Raw genomic sequence first — 15,942 nt, 5'->3', positions numbered from 1 at the left:
GCCGCGGCCTGCCCTTCAGGGGCATCGGCCTCTGAAAGGCAGAGTGTGCTTTTCTCCTTTTGACTGCAGCTGCAACACATGCACGTCCCTATGCCAGGGCTCAAACCCTCACCCCAGCAGTGACCCAAGCCCCTGCCGTGACCACACCGGATCCTTAACCGGCTGCACCGCCAGAGCCTGGCAGTCAGCACGGGCGCTCGGGCGTGTATCTCACGGAGGGCGGGTTACTCTTTTCCATCGCGGGGTGACGTGGCCCTCAGCCCAGCTGGGGGCTTCAGGAAGAGCGACGGGTGGTTTTCCATTTCGAGTGTATAGCAAGGCTGCCGTAGTAAACACAAGAACTGGGTCCCCTCCCAGAACAGGGAGGGCACGAACCCAGGCCAGGGGTCCCAGGGCCACTGCCCCAGACACGACCAAGCCGGTTCCCGTGGCCCAAGGGCACAGCGAAGACATCTGCTCGGTGGCTGTTCCACTTTAAACCACCCTCCTGGCGTCGCCTGTCCCCGCGCCTTTTTCCCCACAGCCCACCCAACTATCTGAGGTACTTTGCTTGCAGATGGCCTGTCTTGCCTTTTTTTTTTTTTTTTAATTTAATGTCTTTTGAGGGCCGCACTTGTGGCCTATGGAGGGTCCCAGGCCAGGGGTTGAATCAGAGCTGCAGCTGCCGGCCTGTGTCCCAGCCACAGGGGTCAAGCCTGTGTCCTCATGGGTACCAGCAGGGTTCCTTACTGCTGAGCCACAGTGGAACTCCGTTTTGCCTCCTTGAATATATACGCATGAGACCTGCCTGTGGGGATATCTCGTCCGCACGGGGTCCAATGTGAGCAGCAGTCCGGGCCTGCTCAGAGCAGCACCACAGTAAGTGTGGGTGGCACGAAGGAAGAAAAGGCAGGGGATGTGGACAGACCACCAGCAAGGTCCTGGTTTCCACAGGATCACCTGCTCTTCGGCCTCGTGTTCTTCCAGGTGCGCTGTGCGAACAGACTGTTCAGAAAAGTTCTCAAGCAGGACTGTTTTCGAAAGTATTTTTCACTGGCTTCCAGTTGCCTCTTGCCCAAAAGCCTTGGTTTTTTGAAAGCTCATCTCTAAATGATCAGGTAAAATAAAAAGACCTCCAGTTCTTGAAAATGAAAAGGCAAAAAGAAAAATAGACTTTATTCCAAAAGAGATTTTTAAAAGATGTTTTTAAAGAAAAAGACAAGGTTACGGTACCCAGGGGTTTTTCACCATTTCTGAATCTTTCTCCTCCAAAGCTGGCGCTCCAGCCAGGCTTTGGCAGGATGTGTTCAGAGCCCTCGGCCCCCAGTAACTTGGGCTCCATCTCCTTCCCCAGGCGGCTTCTCACATCTAAGCCAGGCAGGAAGGATGGCTACAAAGTTGGGGCAGCCATGGGCCCGCAGGATCCTGGGCTGGTGCCCACTGGCATTTCCAGGAAGAACCCCAGTGCAATGAAGGGGTGTCCCAGCAGCGAGCAGGTGGGGGCAGCTGAGTGGAAACAGCTGAGCGGACGAGGGCCTCCAGGAAAGCCCCCAGCCCAAGCCCACCGCCCCCTGCGTCAGGCTGGGGCTCGCACCGATACCCTCGCACAACTGCCCAGACTCCAGCGAGAGCCCCGCCGTGCCCAGGGCAACAGAAGCTCTCCTGAGCGCTACACTCTGCCAGGCACCTTTTAAGAGGCAGGAACGTGGCCTGCTGCGAAAGGTAAGCTTTTTTTCAGACCAGATGTAGCACCAGAAACCGTTGTGCAGTCCCTACGAGGAGCCAAGGTGAGCGTCCCGAGTGCAGTGCGGCCACCCCTCCTGCCACAGGCAGCAGGAGAGCGCGCACGCTGCACGGGGCCCCGCAGCCGCCTCTGCTGAACTGTCCCAGTGGTCCTGAGGCCGGGGCTGGGCTCAAGCGGGTCAGGGAGGCGGCTCAGACGAATGACTTGGCCAGAGTCACCATGTGATCCACACCACACGCCACGTCCACGGGCTCCCCGGGCATCGTCACCTGAAAACAAGACCCAGCACACCGTGAGGGAAGGCGGCCTGCCCTGCCCTTGGGTAATGGGGGGCTTGCACCCACCCGGCAGGTCCGCAGAGGGGCTGTCCCAGCTCCCCACCCAGGAAACAGGACACAGCACAAGGCGCTCTGGGCACAGGCACAACCTGGTGCACTGTCCCTGGACGTGCATGTCCCACAGAGGCTGCTCCTCTCCCAGTCTGACTCCCAGAGGTCAGCACTGTGCCCGGGCCAGCTGCTCCGGGGCCTTGTCTGGCAGGCACCTGCATGGCGCTCTGACCCGTCCTGCCTTTGGGATCCCCTTGGGGAAGGAGGCCCCCGGCCCTGTGTCCTCACCCGCTTTACGCAGGCCAGTGCTACCCGTGCGCCCTCAAGGGGGGCATTTACTGCATCTCAGAAGATGCTAGAGGCCTGGCTGGCAGCCCTGCCGTCACTGCCACCCACACTGCCACTTGGTCACGGGCGGGCCCCACCTCCCAAGCGACAGGCAGACGGCCTTGTATGGCTTAGCCGGGTGGCCTTTCAGGTGACTCTCCCTGTCCCAGAGTCAGGCCTTGGAGACAGACAGACACACACACTGCCCAGCTCCATGGTGCCCCCAGCTGCTACGGGTCCACAGAGCCACCCAGGTCTTCAGGAGAGAGACACTGCTTTCTCCTGTTGTTGCACTGTTAGCGTTAAATTACTATTAGGGCTTTGAATAGGGGATAGTCGCATGGCTATAAAATGACATTCTGGAGTTCCCGTCGTGGCTCAGTGGTTAACAGACCTGACTAGCAATCGGAACCTTACTCGGTGGGTCGGGGATCCGGCGTTGCCATGGGCTGTGGCATAGGTCGCAGACGTGCCTCGGACGCCACACTGCTGTGGCTGTGGTGCAGGCCGGCAGCTGTAGCTCCCATTGGACCCCTAGCCTGGGTACCTCCACGTGCCACGGGTACGGCCCTAAAAAGACAACACACACACACACACACACACACACACACACAATGACATTCTGTAAAAAGGAACAAAAAAGGCGTTAAACACCTTGGACACCACCCCTGTCATCAGCTGCCCCGCTGCCCACGCTCCCCCTGAACTGGAAACGACTTTTAACTACTTTCTTGTCTCTCCAGAGTCTGGGTGCAGAAGGCCGGGGTGTGCGGAGCGTCTTCTCGGGGGGCGAGTCCTAAGACAGAGCCGCCGCCAGGACGCCGGTGCTGCCCCGCGGACCGGATCCGAATCCTGCCATCCCTCTGAGGGGCCACACTCAGAGGGGCCGCGTGACAGCCTGCGGCGTGTACTTGAGCGGAAGAGGGGCAAGGCCGCGTCCAGATGGCCTGGCCTAAGAGCCCGGAGGAGCAGCGCGGCCGCTGGGAGACCGGCCCATTAAGGGCTCCTGGCCACGAGGCAGCGGATGCGAACCAAGCCGCGCTCCTGACGCCTCTTCAAACAAACGCCTCTCACACAACCTGTCACCGAGATGGCTGAGCAAACACGCAGCGGCGCCCCCAGCTCGCCGCAAGGGCCCGGAGCGGCAGAAGGCGCGCCAGGCTGGCCCTGGACGCAGAGGAAAACGTGCTGCCCGGGGCCCGGCGGCTCAGCGCCCAGCAACCACCCGCCGCCCGTGCCCCTTCCCCGGGAGACCGCCGCACCCCGCGCCCCCACCCCGCGGCCGAGGGCTGCCCTTCGGCCCCCCTGTCCTTGCTCCCCAAGGGCTGGGCCATTAGGGCCCCCAGCAGAGGGACCCCCATGGTCCCAGCGGCCTCTCTGGGGAGCGGCAGGCGGCTGCCGAGGCCCCAGCTCCCCCTGGCGAGCCCACCCTCAGCCTCAGCCTCTGACCTGAGTCCAAGAGAAGGCTGCCCCCGGCTCCCTTTTAGTTTTGTCCTCGTCAAGGTGAAAAGGGGTTTCTATTCTCAACCAGTTGACTCACGTTATTACTGCAAAGGCAAACAGTTCCGCAAACAGAACCACACTTGGCCCGAGTGACTGAAAAGGGAGCTGAATCAGCGTGGGGACATCTCTGCACAAGGACAAGCTCCTGAGACACACGCCCACCAGGGGAAGGACAGAGGAAGGCTGAGGAGGAGCACTGGGCCAGCTGTGACCAGGCCACCGACTCGCCGCGTCCTCTACTCTGCTGCATGCCCGGCCCCCCACGGCACACCCGCTCCTGGGGCGTCGGAACCGCTAAGGGCCAAGGCCCCCCAGATCGCTGTCTAAGCAAGAGGCCCAGAAGTCACAAGATCCCCAGCTCGTGCTCCCAACTGACCCGGGCCCAACCAGAGGAGCAGAGTCCGCACACGGAGTCCCACGTTCGCGTCGCAGCCCAGCCCACAGAGTGGCTAAGAGGCAGCCCAGCAGATTGGATGCCTGAACCACCTCCTGGGTGATTCTGAGGATAGAGATGCTACAAGGCGCTGGTGGGGGCTGCCATGTCCGTCTCTGGAAAAGTGAGTGCACGGGCCGGGCAGGGTGTGGGGGTGAAGGGGTTGCGGGCCCTCGAAAGCTCCCCTGAGCAGCCCGTGCCCAGGCCTGTGGGTGCCACCGGGCAGAGGGTCCCCCTCTGCCCACACCCTCCTCTCCATCACCAGGGAGGCAGGCCCTCGCAGAGGAGGGGGCACATGGTGACAAGAGCATCGTCTAAGCCCGAATCTTGGCCCTGCTTCTTACTAGGTGTGGGACCTTGAAATCAGCAAACCTCTCTGAGCATGAGCGTGGATGGAGCAGGAAGACATCTCGGGAAGCTTCCAGAAGGAGGCGTGGTCTAAACATCACCTCCTGGGCCTACAACCCGGCAGAAAAGCCCAGCCTCTGTAAGTCTAATAACAATGAGTTAGGAGTTCCCCTCACGGCTCAGTGGAAACGAACCCGGCTCGTATCCATGAGGACGGGGGTTCGATCCCTGGCCTCACCCAGTGGGTTGAAGATCCAGCATTGCCATGTACTAAGGGGTAGGTCACAGACGCGGCTCGGATCCCACGTTGCTGTGGTGTAGGCCGGCAGCTGTAGCTCCAATGTGACCTCTAGCCTGGGATCCTCCATAGGCCGTGAGTGGGGCCCTAAAAAGAAAAAAAAAAAAAAGAAAGAAAGAAAAAGGAAAAAAAAGAATAACTGGTTAGAACAACTATCAGAGCTAAAAGTAAGGTTTTACTCTTCTTTCCTGGGATACTTTTTAAATGCTGTAACATATCCCATAATGAAGATGAATAAGAAAATACAGTTTTTTAAGGAATAAAAGTCACCTATACTCTTTAAGTGAGACACAGAACGGACTGAAAAAAGGTTCAGCTTCCTTAATCTAACCTTTAAGGAATCCAGTCTAGGGGATCAAAAACCTGGGTCTTGCCACCACCGCAAGCCCCAGCCTTGCATCTTCAAGCTGCATGAAAGGGCAGGAGAGGGACCTCAGCGCCATGCTCCCAGGCCCTCTCCCACACCGCGTCCTCCCAACCCCGACCGAAAGGTGACAGGAGACCAGGAGCTGCAGACACTGAGGGCTCCAGACAGCGGTGTGGCAAGAAAGCAGCCATCACAGGAACATGAGGGCACGGAGGCCGGGAACCACGTTCCAGAGGGACGCTTGGCAAAGAAGTCAGCACCGCAGGTCCAGCCTGAAGTCCAAGAGTGTCCCCCTCCACACCCCCAAGACCTGCTGCTCCACCCCAGAGGCCAGGCCCGCCCCGGGCAAGCCCCACCCCATTGCAAACCGTAATTCACGGTTGATCTCTGCTCTACTGCAGCGGAAATGCAGGCAGGAAGGAGCCCCTCGTCACCACGGTCATTATCCACAACCCAGGTGCCTGCCTGTTTCCCGAGCTCCCCCCTCCGAAGTCCCCTGGATGGGGCTGGAGAGAGGCCACGGAGGTGTTCCCAGGAGAAGCGGGACCCGAGCTGCTCCCGTTCACGTTCCCCACGCTGCCTGCCTGCCTTTCCTCCCACGCCGGGGGCTCCAGGCCCAGGGCACAAGCAGGTCAGCACTGACCAGACTGGGGACAATGCAGGGGTGCAGTGATTTTTTCCTAAGAAGGTTCGTCTCCCTTTCGACCTGTTCTCTTAGAGAAGAAGTGACCACTTTTATCCAGGAGCCGGGAAGCCGGCAGCCCAGGGGAGGGAAGGGGAACAGCCCCTAAAATACGAAGACGCCTCGAAACGTTTTCTGAGGAATTCTGACCAACAAATTTCCCTGTTTGTTTAAAACTTACCCATTTCTCTTGCATTTTTGCATATGTCTCTAAAAAATGCTTTACAGAACTTCAAAACACACCATTGAAATCTTCAAAGGAGACAGGCACACGCCCGCGCACAGGCCCCCGCCTCCTCCCGGCCTCTCCGGATGGACGGCAACACACGAACCCCGCACTGCTGGCTGCCTCTAGGCCGAGAGCTGGGAGACCCATTTCTCCCCATGCATTTTGTACCACGGCCATATGTTCTATATTCAAAAAAACAGCCTTTTTTTAAAGAAGAAGAACGTAAAGAATGGACTTAACAAAGATAAACTACAACTTTAGAAGGACTCTTCCTTCCCCTTCCATTGTGAAATGAGCCTTTTTTGAACAAGTCCACCCTCCCCTTAAGAAGGACCTTTCTGTTTTCACTCTGGTGGCCGTGGCAAGGCCGTCTAAATACGAACCATCCTGCTTTCTCTGAAAGGCGCTGCACAACATTCCCCTCCGCAGGCCTCTGAAGACAACCTTCTCCTGCTCTCAGAGCCTCACAGGACCCGGCCTGTGGCTCGCCCCTCCCGGAGGCTCCCCGGTGCCAGCGGCTGGAGGCATCTGACCGGCACCCGGGCCTGGAAGCAGGGACCCCTGCTGGCCCGCGGCGCTGTGGACACGCACCCCCCGCCCCGCCGAGCGCAGCCTTACCCTCCACGGGAAGTACTGGTCCTCCAGACGACCGATTCCCAGGCACCCTCGGATGTTCTTCCCCCACACAAACAGCTCTCCTCTGTCTGCAAGGAAAGGACAAAAGGGGCTGAGTTGGGGCCAAGGCCAAGGGCACCTCTCCAAGAAGGAGGGTCACAAGAATAGGCTTTCCAGAATCAGGTACAAAAAGATGAATGTCAAACGTGAGTTGCTACCAGGCATTAATGCCTTCTTTTGAAGGGACAGGTAGCCAGTGCCCTCCTCATGGCAAAAATATGTCCCAGCCCAGAGTCCTGCTGTGTCCTTCTCGGGGGAGATGAGCACACGCCCGGAGGCAGGCCCAGGGGCTCCTGCCCACACCCGCCTCTGCTCAGCCCTCAATACCCCCCATGGACCAGTTATGTCCGGCCAACCCTGTCCCACAAATCCTGACTCCTGAGAAGTAGGACAATGTGTCATTTCGTGTCTGGGGCTCCACGTCTCGGGAGCACACGGCGGGATGCGCCGTGACGGGGTGCCTCCGGGGGCCGGCTCTACGTCCGTGGGCTGGGGGCTGGGACTGACATGCATGTTCCCGGCCTCATGGGGCTGGAGCGAGTCAAAGAGCAAAAAATACATTTTCAGCTTCTGTAAAAAATGCATGAAGGAAAGGGACAGGCCAGAGACGGAATCTGGACAGGGCTCTGGGACGACCAGCCTCCGGGATGGACCCCCGGACTGGGCAGGGCCCACAGGCTGGAATTCCGTCCAAACCAGCCTGGAGTACCCGCGGCCCAGAGGCCCCATTCGCCAGCCCCCACTTGGCAAAAGGCTGTGGTCGTGGGAAGTAGAAGACCCAGAGAAAGCAGGACTCAAAATCACCAGGTCATCAGGGAGCGAATCCTCTGGGGACGAGCTGTCAGGGCCTCTGGTCTGACCACTGCCCTGGGTCTTTCAACCTCAGACGTTAGGAGTTTAGTAGCAGAGTTCGGCTGTGGCTCCCTAACCTGTAAGCAGATCTGCTCAGGGTCAACCAACCAACTCCAAGCTGGCCCCAGGCAAACATTAGGCCCACAGGCAGGGCAGAGACCCAGGCTCCGAGGCTCTTTCCACCCGGGAGCTGGCTGGTGAGTCTTGGGAGAAGTCTAGGTGGGGATTCATTTCTGCGTGGCCACACACGTGCCACACAGCATGACAGCAAACAAGGGACTCTATCTATATGGATCTCCAAATATGTGTTTTGCACCCAATTTAAGCCTTCAAACAGTCTGGAAATAGGTAACTGTTACCTCCAGCAATGCGCCCACACTGACTATTATGGGCTACACCACAGTAGCTTTAAAACGCTCACTTGGCATAAGCAAAACATTCTCTGACATCAACCATACAAATGTTTTCTTAGGTCAGTCTCCCAAGGCAACGCAAATAAAAACAAAAATAAACCCATGGGACCTAACCAAACTGACAAGCTTTTCCACAGCAAAGGAAAAAATTAAAAAAGAACAACCTTTGGAATGGTAGAAAATAGTTGCAAATGATGCAACCAACAAGGGCTTAACCTCCAAAATAAACAATTCATACACCTCAACAGCAAAAAAAAAAAAAAAAAAAAAACCCAACAAAAAAAAACCCAACTGAAAAATGGGCAAAAGACCTAAACAGACATTTCTCTAAAGACGACATACAACAGGCCAACAGACCCATGAAAAAATGCTCAACATCACTAATTAGAGAAATGCAAATCAAAACTTAAATGAGGTACCACTTCACACCAGTCAAATGGCCATCATTAGTAAGTCTACAAATAACAAATACTGAAGAGGAGAAAAGGGAACCCCCCTGCACTGTTGGTGGGAATGTAAATTGTACAACCACAATGGAGATCAGTGTGGAGGTTCCTCAGAAAACTAAACAGAACTACCATGTGATCCAACAATCCCACTCCTGGGCATACATCCAGACAAAACTTCCACTCAAAAAGATCCATGCACCCCTATGTTCACTGCAGCATTATTCACATTAGCCAAGACATGGAAACAACCTAAATGTCCAACAACAGATGAATGTGTTAAGAAGATGTGGTATGTATACATAATGGAATACTACTCAGCCATAAAAAAGAACAAAACAAGGCCATTTGCAGCAACATGCATGGAACTAGAGATTCTCATACTAAGTGCAGTCAGAAAAATACCATATGATACCACTTATGTCTAGAATCTAAAATATGGCACAAATGAACCTATCTACAGAACCAAAACAAACTCATGGACATAAACAACAGATTTGTGGCCGCCAAGAGGGAAGGAGTGGAATGGCTGGGAGTTTGAGGTTAGCAGATGCAAACTATTGCATTTGGAGTGGGTAAGCAATGAGGTCCTGCTGTACAGCACAGGGAACTGTATCCCATCACTTGTGATGGAACATGATGGAAAATGTTAGGAGAAAAAGAATATATATACGTGTATAACTGGGTCACTTTGCTGTACAGCAGAAACTGAAAGGAAATCAACTAATAAAAAATAAAATCAACTAATAAAAATTTAAAAAAAGCTCCCTCGACCCAGACGCATTTGCAGATGAAGAGGCTGGGCCTGCGTGAGGGGTGATGGGGGGTCCTCAGCCCAGTGATCACCGCACCACTCGGTCCCTCAGCACACAGAACGCCACCCTCCGCTGCCACAGCGGCTGCCGTCAGAAGCCCTCAGATGTGAAAAGCAGACGGTGACTGGGTGGTGGTGAGGCCTCAGGTGCCAACGGTGGTCACTTGGAACGGGCCTCACATGAGCACGAGGCCGAACCGAACGCACCGTCCCAGCCCAGGTGTTTAAAAAGCAGGAGTTCCTGTCGTGGCGTAGTGGTTAACAAATCCGACTAGGAACCATGAGGTTGCGGGTTCGGTCCCTGCCCTTGCTCAGTGGGTTAACGATCCGGCGTTGCCCTGAGCTGTGGTGTAGGTTGCAGACGCGGCTCGGATCCTGCGCTGCTGTGGCTCTGGCATAGGCCGGTGGCTACAGCTCCGATTAGACCCCTGGCCTGGGAACCTCCATATGCCGCGGGAGCAGCCCAAAGAAATAGCAAAAAGACAAAAAAATAAATAAAAAGCAGTTACTTGCCATGAGAAGAAAAGATCTTTAAATCACAGGGAAATAGCAAATGTACCTGAGACTCACAAAAGGACATTACTTTAGTTCCGTCTCACTATTCAAGTCAACTCAAGAGCAGCGCACTGAGCCGGCGGCCACGGTGGTGGACGACAGACGGAATCGCAGGCGCCGGAGACCAGATGCTGCGCGGCCTTGCGATGCGCAGACCTCTGAACAGGCCTCTGCTCGGCCTCCTCTCTGATCACTCTCTGCCCCGCACCCTGGAGAAACCAGGCAGACCCACACCCCCACACACACACCCGCCCCGGCTGCAGGACGGTCTCACAAACGCGCCTCTGGCCGCCCACGTTCCCGGCTGGAGGACTGGGCTGGGCTGGGCCGGGACCGGGATTAAGCACACACACCCCCTCTGCGGCCGTGCCCAACCGCTGGCTTCCCCAGCACCCCCCTCCTGGAGGGTCCCCTCTCCCACCACCGACTGTCCCCTGAAGAAGAGCCACTGTGACGTTAGCCTGACCACAAACCCGATGAACCAAAAACAAACCTCGGGGATGAAGAGACGACACACATGATACAACCTCAAACCAAACAACTGCTGCCCTAGCTGCCTCTTCAATTGTCCCCACAAGGGCGCCCCGCCGCTGTCCCGACGGAAACGGAGCGCGGCCCACGGGTTTCGGCTCTGGGGCGCACAGGCTGGGTCACTCACCGGTCAGGGCGGCGAAGTGGCTGAGTCCACAGCGAATTCGGGAAACGCGAACTTCGGGGTTGAGCTCCGTCAACCCAAAGAGGGTGGGTGGGATCATTTCTGGAAGAGCAGTTTCCACCAGGTTTGGTCCTTTCCCAAGAATTCCGTAGCCCCAGACGAAAACATGTCCTTCTCCTGCGTGACAGCGAGCACAGCGGTCAGGGGGGCAGCCCGAGTGCAGCCCCCCCACCCCCCACCCCAGAAATTCAAAGCGCACCGCCGAGACGCACGACAGCCACACAGACTGTTTCTTTCCTTCTTGCTTGGCCAGAGCATGCTGACAGAGGTTTAAAATAATGTTTCTTTGCTCCTCTTTCAAATTCTTGCTTGTGGCGTACGTCTAGCCGACTAACCAATCCCAGCGGACAAACGTCCCACCTCTTGAGGGTACTGGACGGACCAGCCCGTTCATCTGCCTCCTCGTGAACCCAGGAGAGCCTCAGACGGGCAGTTTTCCCAGCAGCTGTCCATCTCACATGGCTCAGAAGACCAAGCCAAGTACATACGCAACTGCTGGCCAGACTCTAAAGCTCACTGTGATGTTCAGGTTATAAAAAAGGGGCTACTCAGCCGTGTGCCCAACGTTTAATCCCAGGGACACGGATCTCGGCGGCTGAACCCTAAGACTGTTCTCCTGGCGGCCTGTGGTTTCCTGGCACAGCCGCGCTGGAGAAGGCAGGGCTGGAGTCTCAGGCCAGGCTAACGGAGGGGAGAAAGCAGATGGTGATCTATCTGCTCCCGGGGTCTGCGACAGGAGGGCTGAGCTCCGGGCTGGCTCGCTGTCCATCAAGCACGTCACCCTCACCCGCTATGAACTGGACTCCACCTAATTGCATCTTCCCACCGCCGCTGAGGCTGCAGCCTGGGAATCCAGCAGACACCCACCCTTCCTCCTCCAGCCACCCACAGCTGCCCAAGGGCTGCCTTGTCAGAGGGGCTCACCATTTAACACAGCACAGCCAGTGCCCCCACACGCGGCCTGCTTCACCTGCCCCACCCCCGAGAAGGGCAGGCACCGGGGCACGTTCACCTGAATCAAAGGAAGGGGCCACACTGTTAGGAAGACAGACCAGCGAGAACTCCAACCGTCCTGTGGCACAAACAGAGCAGATGAGTCCAGTGCATTCCCTCTCCACAAATCCCTCCTGAACGGCGCACACGTTCTAGGCATCAAAGCGGGTGCTGGGAACACGAGGGGGAGGAGGGCACCCAGTCCTGCTCTAGAGTTTCGTCTAGTGGCGGCACCTGTCAGCCAAAACGGACACGAGGTGAATGTGCGCTGAAGGCAATCAAGAGAGTCCAGGGGTCTCTGGGCGTGAATGTCAGGAAGCTGCCCTCGTGTGTGGGGAGGAGCAGTGGGCCAGGGAGGAGAGGAGGAAATCCCGACCCCAATCCCAAGGAGGAGAGGAGGAAACCCCAAGCCGGGGAGACAGCACGTGCGAAGGGAGCGAGCCGGGTGTGGACGCTGAGTTTAAACGAGGGCAGAGTGGCTGCAGCAGGGGACGAGGGGGGATATTTACAAGATGCTGGTGGCCAGAGGGGAACCAGATCACGTAGGATGCTGTTCAGCTCAGCGTGAGGCGTGGGAGGGTCAGGGGGTGGAGAATGAAGTGCGGCCAACTTAGCTTTCCAGCAGGATTTGGTCTTGGCACCTCTGCTGAGGAAAAACTTTGGAAAGCTAGATTGTGAGTGCTTCTATGACAGCCACAAATCTCGACAGGGTCGCCTGCAAATGGAGACAGCTGGAAGCTAACAACCTCTAGGCTGACCCCAAAGGAAGGAGGGGCTTGCCACTCCTAGATGGCGCTGGCCCGGCCCCTGCCGCCTGGCTCGCAGGGCTCCTTCTCCCGCTGGGCTCGGGCACAGAGCCCTTGGCAGAGGCTGAGACGCTCCAGCAGAGAGCCACTGGGAACACACCACTGCCCTCACTGCCGAGATGGCCTGGGCCACGGGAAGAACCATGGTGACCTGCGCCCTCGTGTGTGGGGCTGGACCTTGCCTCTGAAGAAGAGAATTCCAGCAGCAGTGAGGGGAAGGCACAGCCAGGATTAACTTCCACCTGGCTGACACGCTCTCTGGGCTGAAGCCAGCCGACTGCTGTGAGCCGCACAGGGAGAAGCCTGCACGGCAGGAACCGGGAAGGCTTGGCCAAGAGCCAGCAAGGAACCGGGCCCCTGTCCAACAGTCCACGGGGACCTGCAGCCTGCGGCCAACCACTGCAGGGGGCCGGGGGGCAGAGCCCTCTCAAGGTGAACCCCAAGATGGCACCAGCCTGACGCTCAAGAGCCGGAAGACTCGGCTAGATTCCTGACCCATTGGTGTTGGCGTCATTTGTTATACAGCATAGATAACAGTGACATGACCCTGGATCTGCCCCCACAGGGAAGCAGTGGGAGACACTGATCTCAGGCCTGAACACTTTATTTGCTGTTTATCTAAATGGAAACAATGAATCATTTAAATGACAGTGTTTTCATCTTTGTTTTGGCTACTAGAGAGCTCAGAATCAAATCTGCAACCACTCCTAGCCACTGTTTCAGACCATAGAGTGTATTTTTTTAATCCAATTAGCTGATCTTTATCCCTTTGTGCAAATTTCTGTATCAATATGTATCTAAAACCTTTCTGTATGTTGTCATAAGGTCAATGTTAAGTCCTTATTATTTAGATACTGAAACTTTTATGGATGTGATGTCTAGGATTTGCTTCAAAATAATGCAGGACAGAGAAGAGGAGGGAATTACAGATGCAATAAAAGTGGCCATTCGGTGTATCGGGGATTTTTGTACGAGGCAGAGGAGGGTCAAAAAAATGTTCCAGGAGTTCCCGTCGTGGCGCAGTGGTTAACGAATCCGACTAGGAACCATGAGGTTGCGGGTTTGGTCCCTGCCCTTGCTCAGTGGGTTAAGGATCCAGCATTGCCGTGAGCTGTGGTGGAGGTTGCAGACGCGGCTCGGATCCCGAGTTGCTGTGGCTCTGGCATAGGCTGGCGGCTACAGCTCCGATTCGACCCCTAGCCTGGGAACCTCCATATGCCGTGGGAGCAGCCCAAAGAAATAGCAAAAAAAAAAGACAAAAAAAAAAAAAAAGTTCCAGAATTAGACAGTGGTGATAGTTGCACAGCCTTGTTAATATACTAAAACTCACTAAGTCAAACAGTTTAAGATGGTAAATTATCTATTTTTTTTGAACGGGCCATGAGTTAGTAACTGTTGAACATGAGTGATGGCTACACAGAGATTAATTATGCGGTGAACTCTACTTTGTGCTTATGTTTGGACTCTTCCTTAATAAAATGTTTACAATCCTACTCTACTGGATTTTGGTGGCTCCCTGCAGTGAGAAGGAGGGGCTGTGATGGGCAGAGGCCACAGGCAGAGCGGCTGGTCCTCTACTGCCTGATTTGGGGGGGGGGGTCACATAGGTGTCATCAAGTTGCACACTCAGACGTGTGCTTTGGGGCCACACGTGCTAGACCACAACCAAAAGCACAGTGATAACACCCCCGGCACTTACATAAAGCCTCACATCCCCTTCAGAACAAGACAGGGTACACAGACATACCCAGAACACTGCTCTAAACCGGGACTGCCTCATCGAAGCATTGCCAGCGACAGCTTCGGAACCTAAGCTTTCTTCCCAGGCGCCAATGAGCTCACCAAGACCTCGCCCCTTGAGGAGGCAGGTCAGCACCGGTGAGGCCCCCACGGCCCTCGACACATCGCGCCTGCTGAGCAACCTCTTCTCAATGTTCTTAATGCCCTTCCCAAACCCCCCCGGCGCCAGGCTGAGGTGACCTCGTACCTGGGTGGAGTCCGTGACAGAGGCCAGCTGCAGGTACTCGGAGTTGCCCCAGCCGAAAAGGCTGCCATCGGCCGACACTGCCAGGCAGCAGTCACCGTACGTGGCCACCTGGACGACGTTCACTCCGGCAAGGTCTCCACCCAGCTTGGTGGGCGCGCTGGTGATATTGTAGTGGCCCAGACCTGCCACGACACGATGGAAAACTGTGACTTAGGTTTAATCATCGATCCGTTTGCCAAACCCTCGCACTGACTGTGCGCCAGACACCGTTTTCAGCATTTCCGAATCCTTGTCTCTTCCTCTACGTGCTACGCAACTTCCTTCTCCCGCTCGCTAGGAGGAAGACACTTCACAGCAACTGTTCATATTTAAATCCCTGGATATCTTCTAAGTCTGACACAAATTAGAAAGCTTTTCAAGATGAAACGTCACCACAAGACGACCCCGTCAGACCTTCCGTATCATATACAGGCAGACCTCAGAGTAATGGTGCAGCGCAGCTGGCAGCATGTTTTAACAAACTGAAGATCTGTGGCAACCCTGTTTCGTCAAGTCATGGTTAGCATCTGGGGGGCAATAAAGTTTGGGGTTTGATGGCCACACCCGTGGCATATGGAAGCTCCCGGAGCAGAGACTGAATCAAAGCAACAGCTGCGACTTACGCCGCAGTCACAGTTTAAGCAATGCCAGATCCTGTGATCCACTGCGCCGACTGGGGACCAAACCCACACCTCCACAGCCACCCAAGCCTCTGCAGTCAGCCCCTTAATCCACTGCACCACAGTGGGAACTCCAATAAACTGTTTTGGGAGTGGTTGTGTTTTGTTGTTTTTTGGGGTTGTTTTTTTGCCTTTTCTAGGGCCGCTCCCACAGCATATGGAGGTTCCCAGGCTAGGGGTCGAATCGGAGCTGTAGCTGCCGGCCTACACCAGAGCCACAGCAACTCGGGATCCGAGCCGCGTCTGCAACCTACACCACAGCTCACGGCAATGCTGGATCCTTAACCCACTGAGCAAGGCCTGGGATCGAACCCACAACCTCATGGTTCCTAGTCAGATTCGTTAACCACTGAGCCATGACAGGAACTCCTGTGTTTTTGTTTTGGGGAGGGTTTTTTTTTTTTTTTTTTAATGACCACAACTGCAGCATACAGAAGTTCCCAGGCGAGGGGTCAAATCAGAGCTACAACTGCAGGCCACAGCCACAGCCACACGCGATCCGAGCTGCATCTGCAACCTATGCCTCAACTTGCAGCAATGCCAGATCCTTAACCTACTGAGCGAGCTTCCAGGAGACAATGTCAGGTCCTTGACCCACTCAATAGGAATTCCCAGTATTTTTTCATTAAAGTATGTACATTATTTTTTTTCTTGACATAATCTATTGAATGCTTAAGAGACTACAGAATAGTACAAACATAACTTTCACATGCACTGGGAAACCAATA

The 15,942-nt window shown here is 55.6% G+C and overlaps 1 protein-coding gene and 1 long non-coding RNA gene across 2 annotated transcripts in view; one reads left to right on the top strand and one right to left on the bottom strand.

The window, feature by feature from the left end:
• RCC1L (RCC1 like) overlaps positions 1,129 to 15,942 on the bottom strand; it is a 33,172-nt gene continuing 18,358 nt past the window's right edge. The window contains exons 7-11 of the mRNA XM_003354511.5: positions 14,496 to 14,677; positions 11,634 to 11,721; positions 10,653 to 10,826; positions 6,858 to 6,943; positions 1,129 to 1,992 (exon numbers count right to left, since the gene is read on the bottom strand). Of these exons, the coding sequence (XP_003354559.2) occupies positions 1,915 to 1,992; positions 6,858 to 6,943; positions 10,653 to 10,826; positions 11,634 to 11,721; positions 14,496 to 14,677 (608 nt within the window). The 3' untranslated portion in view covers positions 1,129 to 1,914. The remainder of the gene's footprint in view (positions 1,993 to 6,857; positions 6,944 to 10,652; positions 10,827 to 11,633; positions 11,722 to 14,495; positions 14,678 to 15,942) is intronic.
• Positions 1,999 to 5,620, top strand: LOC110259899. The gene is made up of 2 exons (XR_002342330.1): positions 1,999 to 4,439; positions 4,663 to 5,620. It is a non-coding gene; the product is annotated as an uncharacterized LOC110259899 (long non-coding RNA).

Source organism: Sus scrofa, chromosome 3 (assembly GCF_000003025.6).
Source record: "Sus scrofa isolate TJ Tabasco breed Duroc chromosome 3, Sscrofa11.1, whole genome shotgun sequence".
In the NCBI taxonomy this organism is placed as follows: domain Eukaryota; kingdom Metazoa; phylum Chordata; class Mammalia; order Artiodactyla; family Suidae; genus Sus; species Sus scrofa.
The sequence above is the reverse complement of the archived record's forward strand: the minus strand, read 5'-3'. Positions and strand labels throughout refer to the sequence as shown.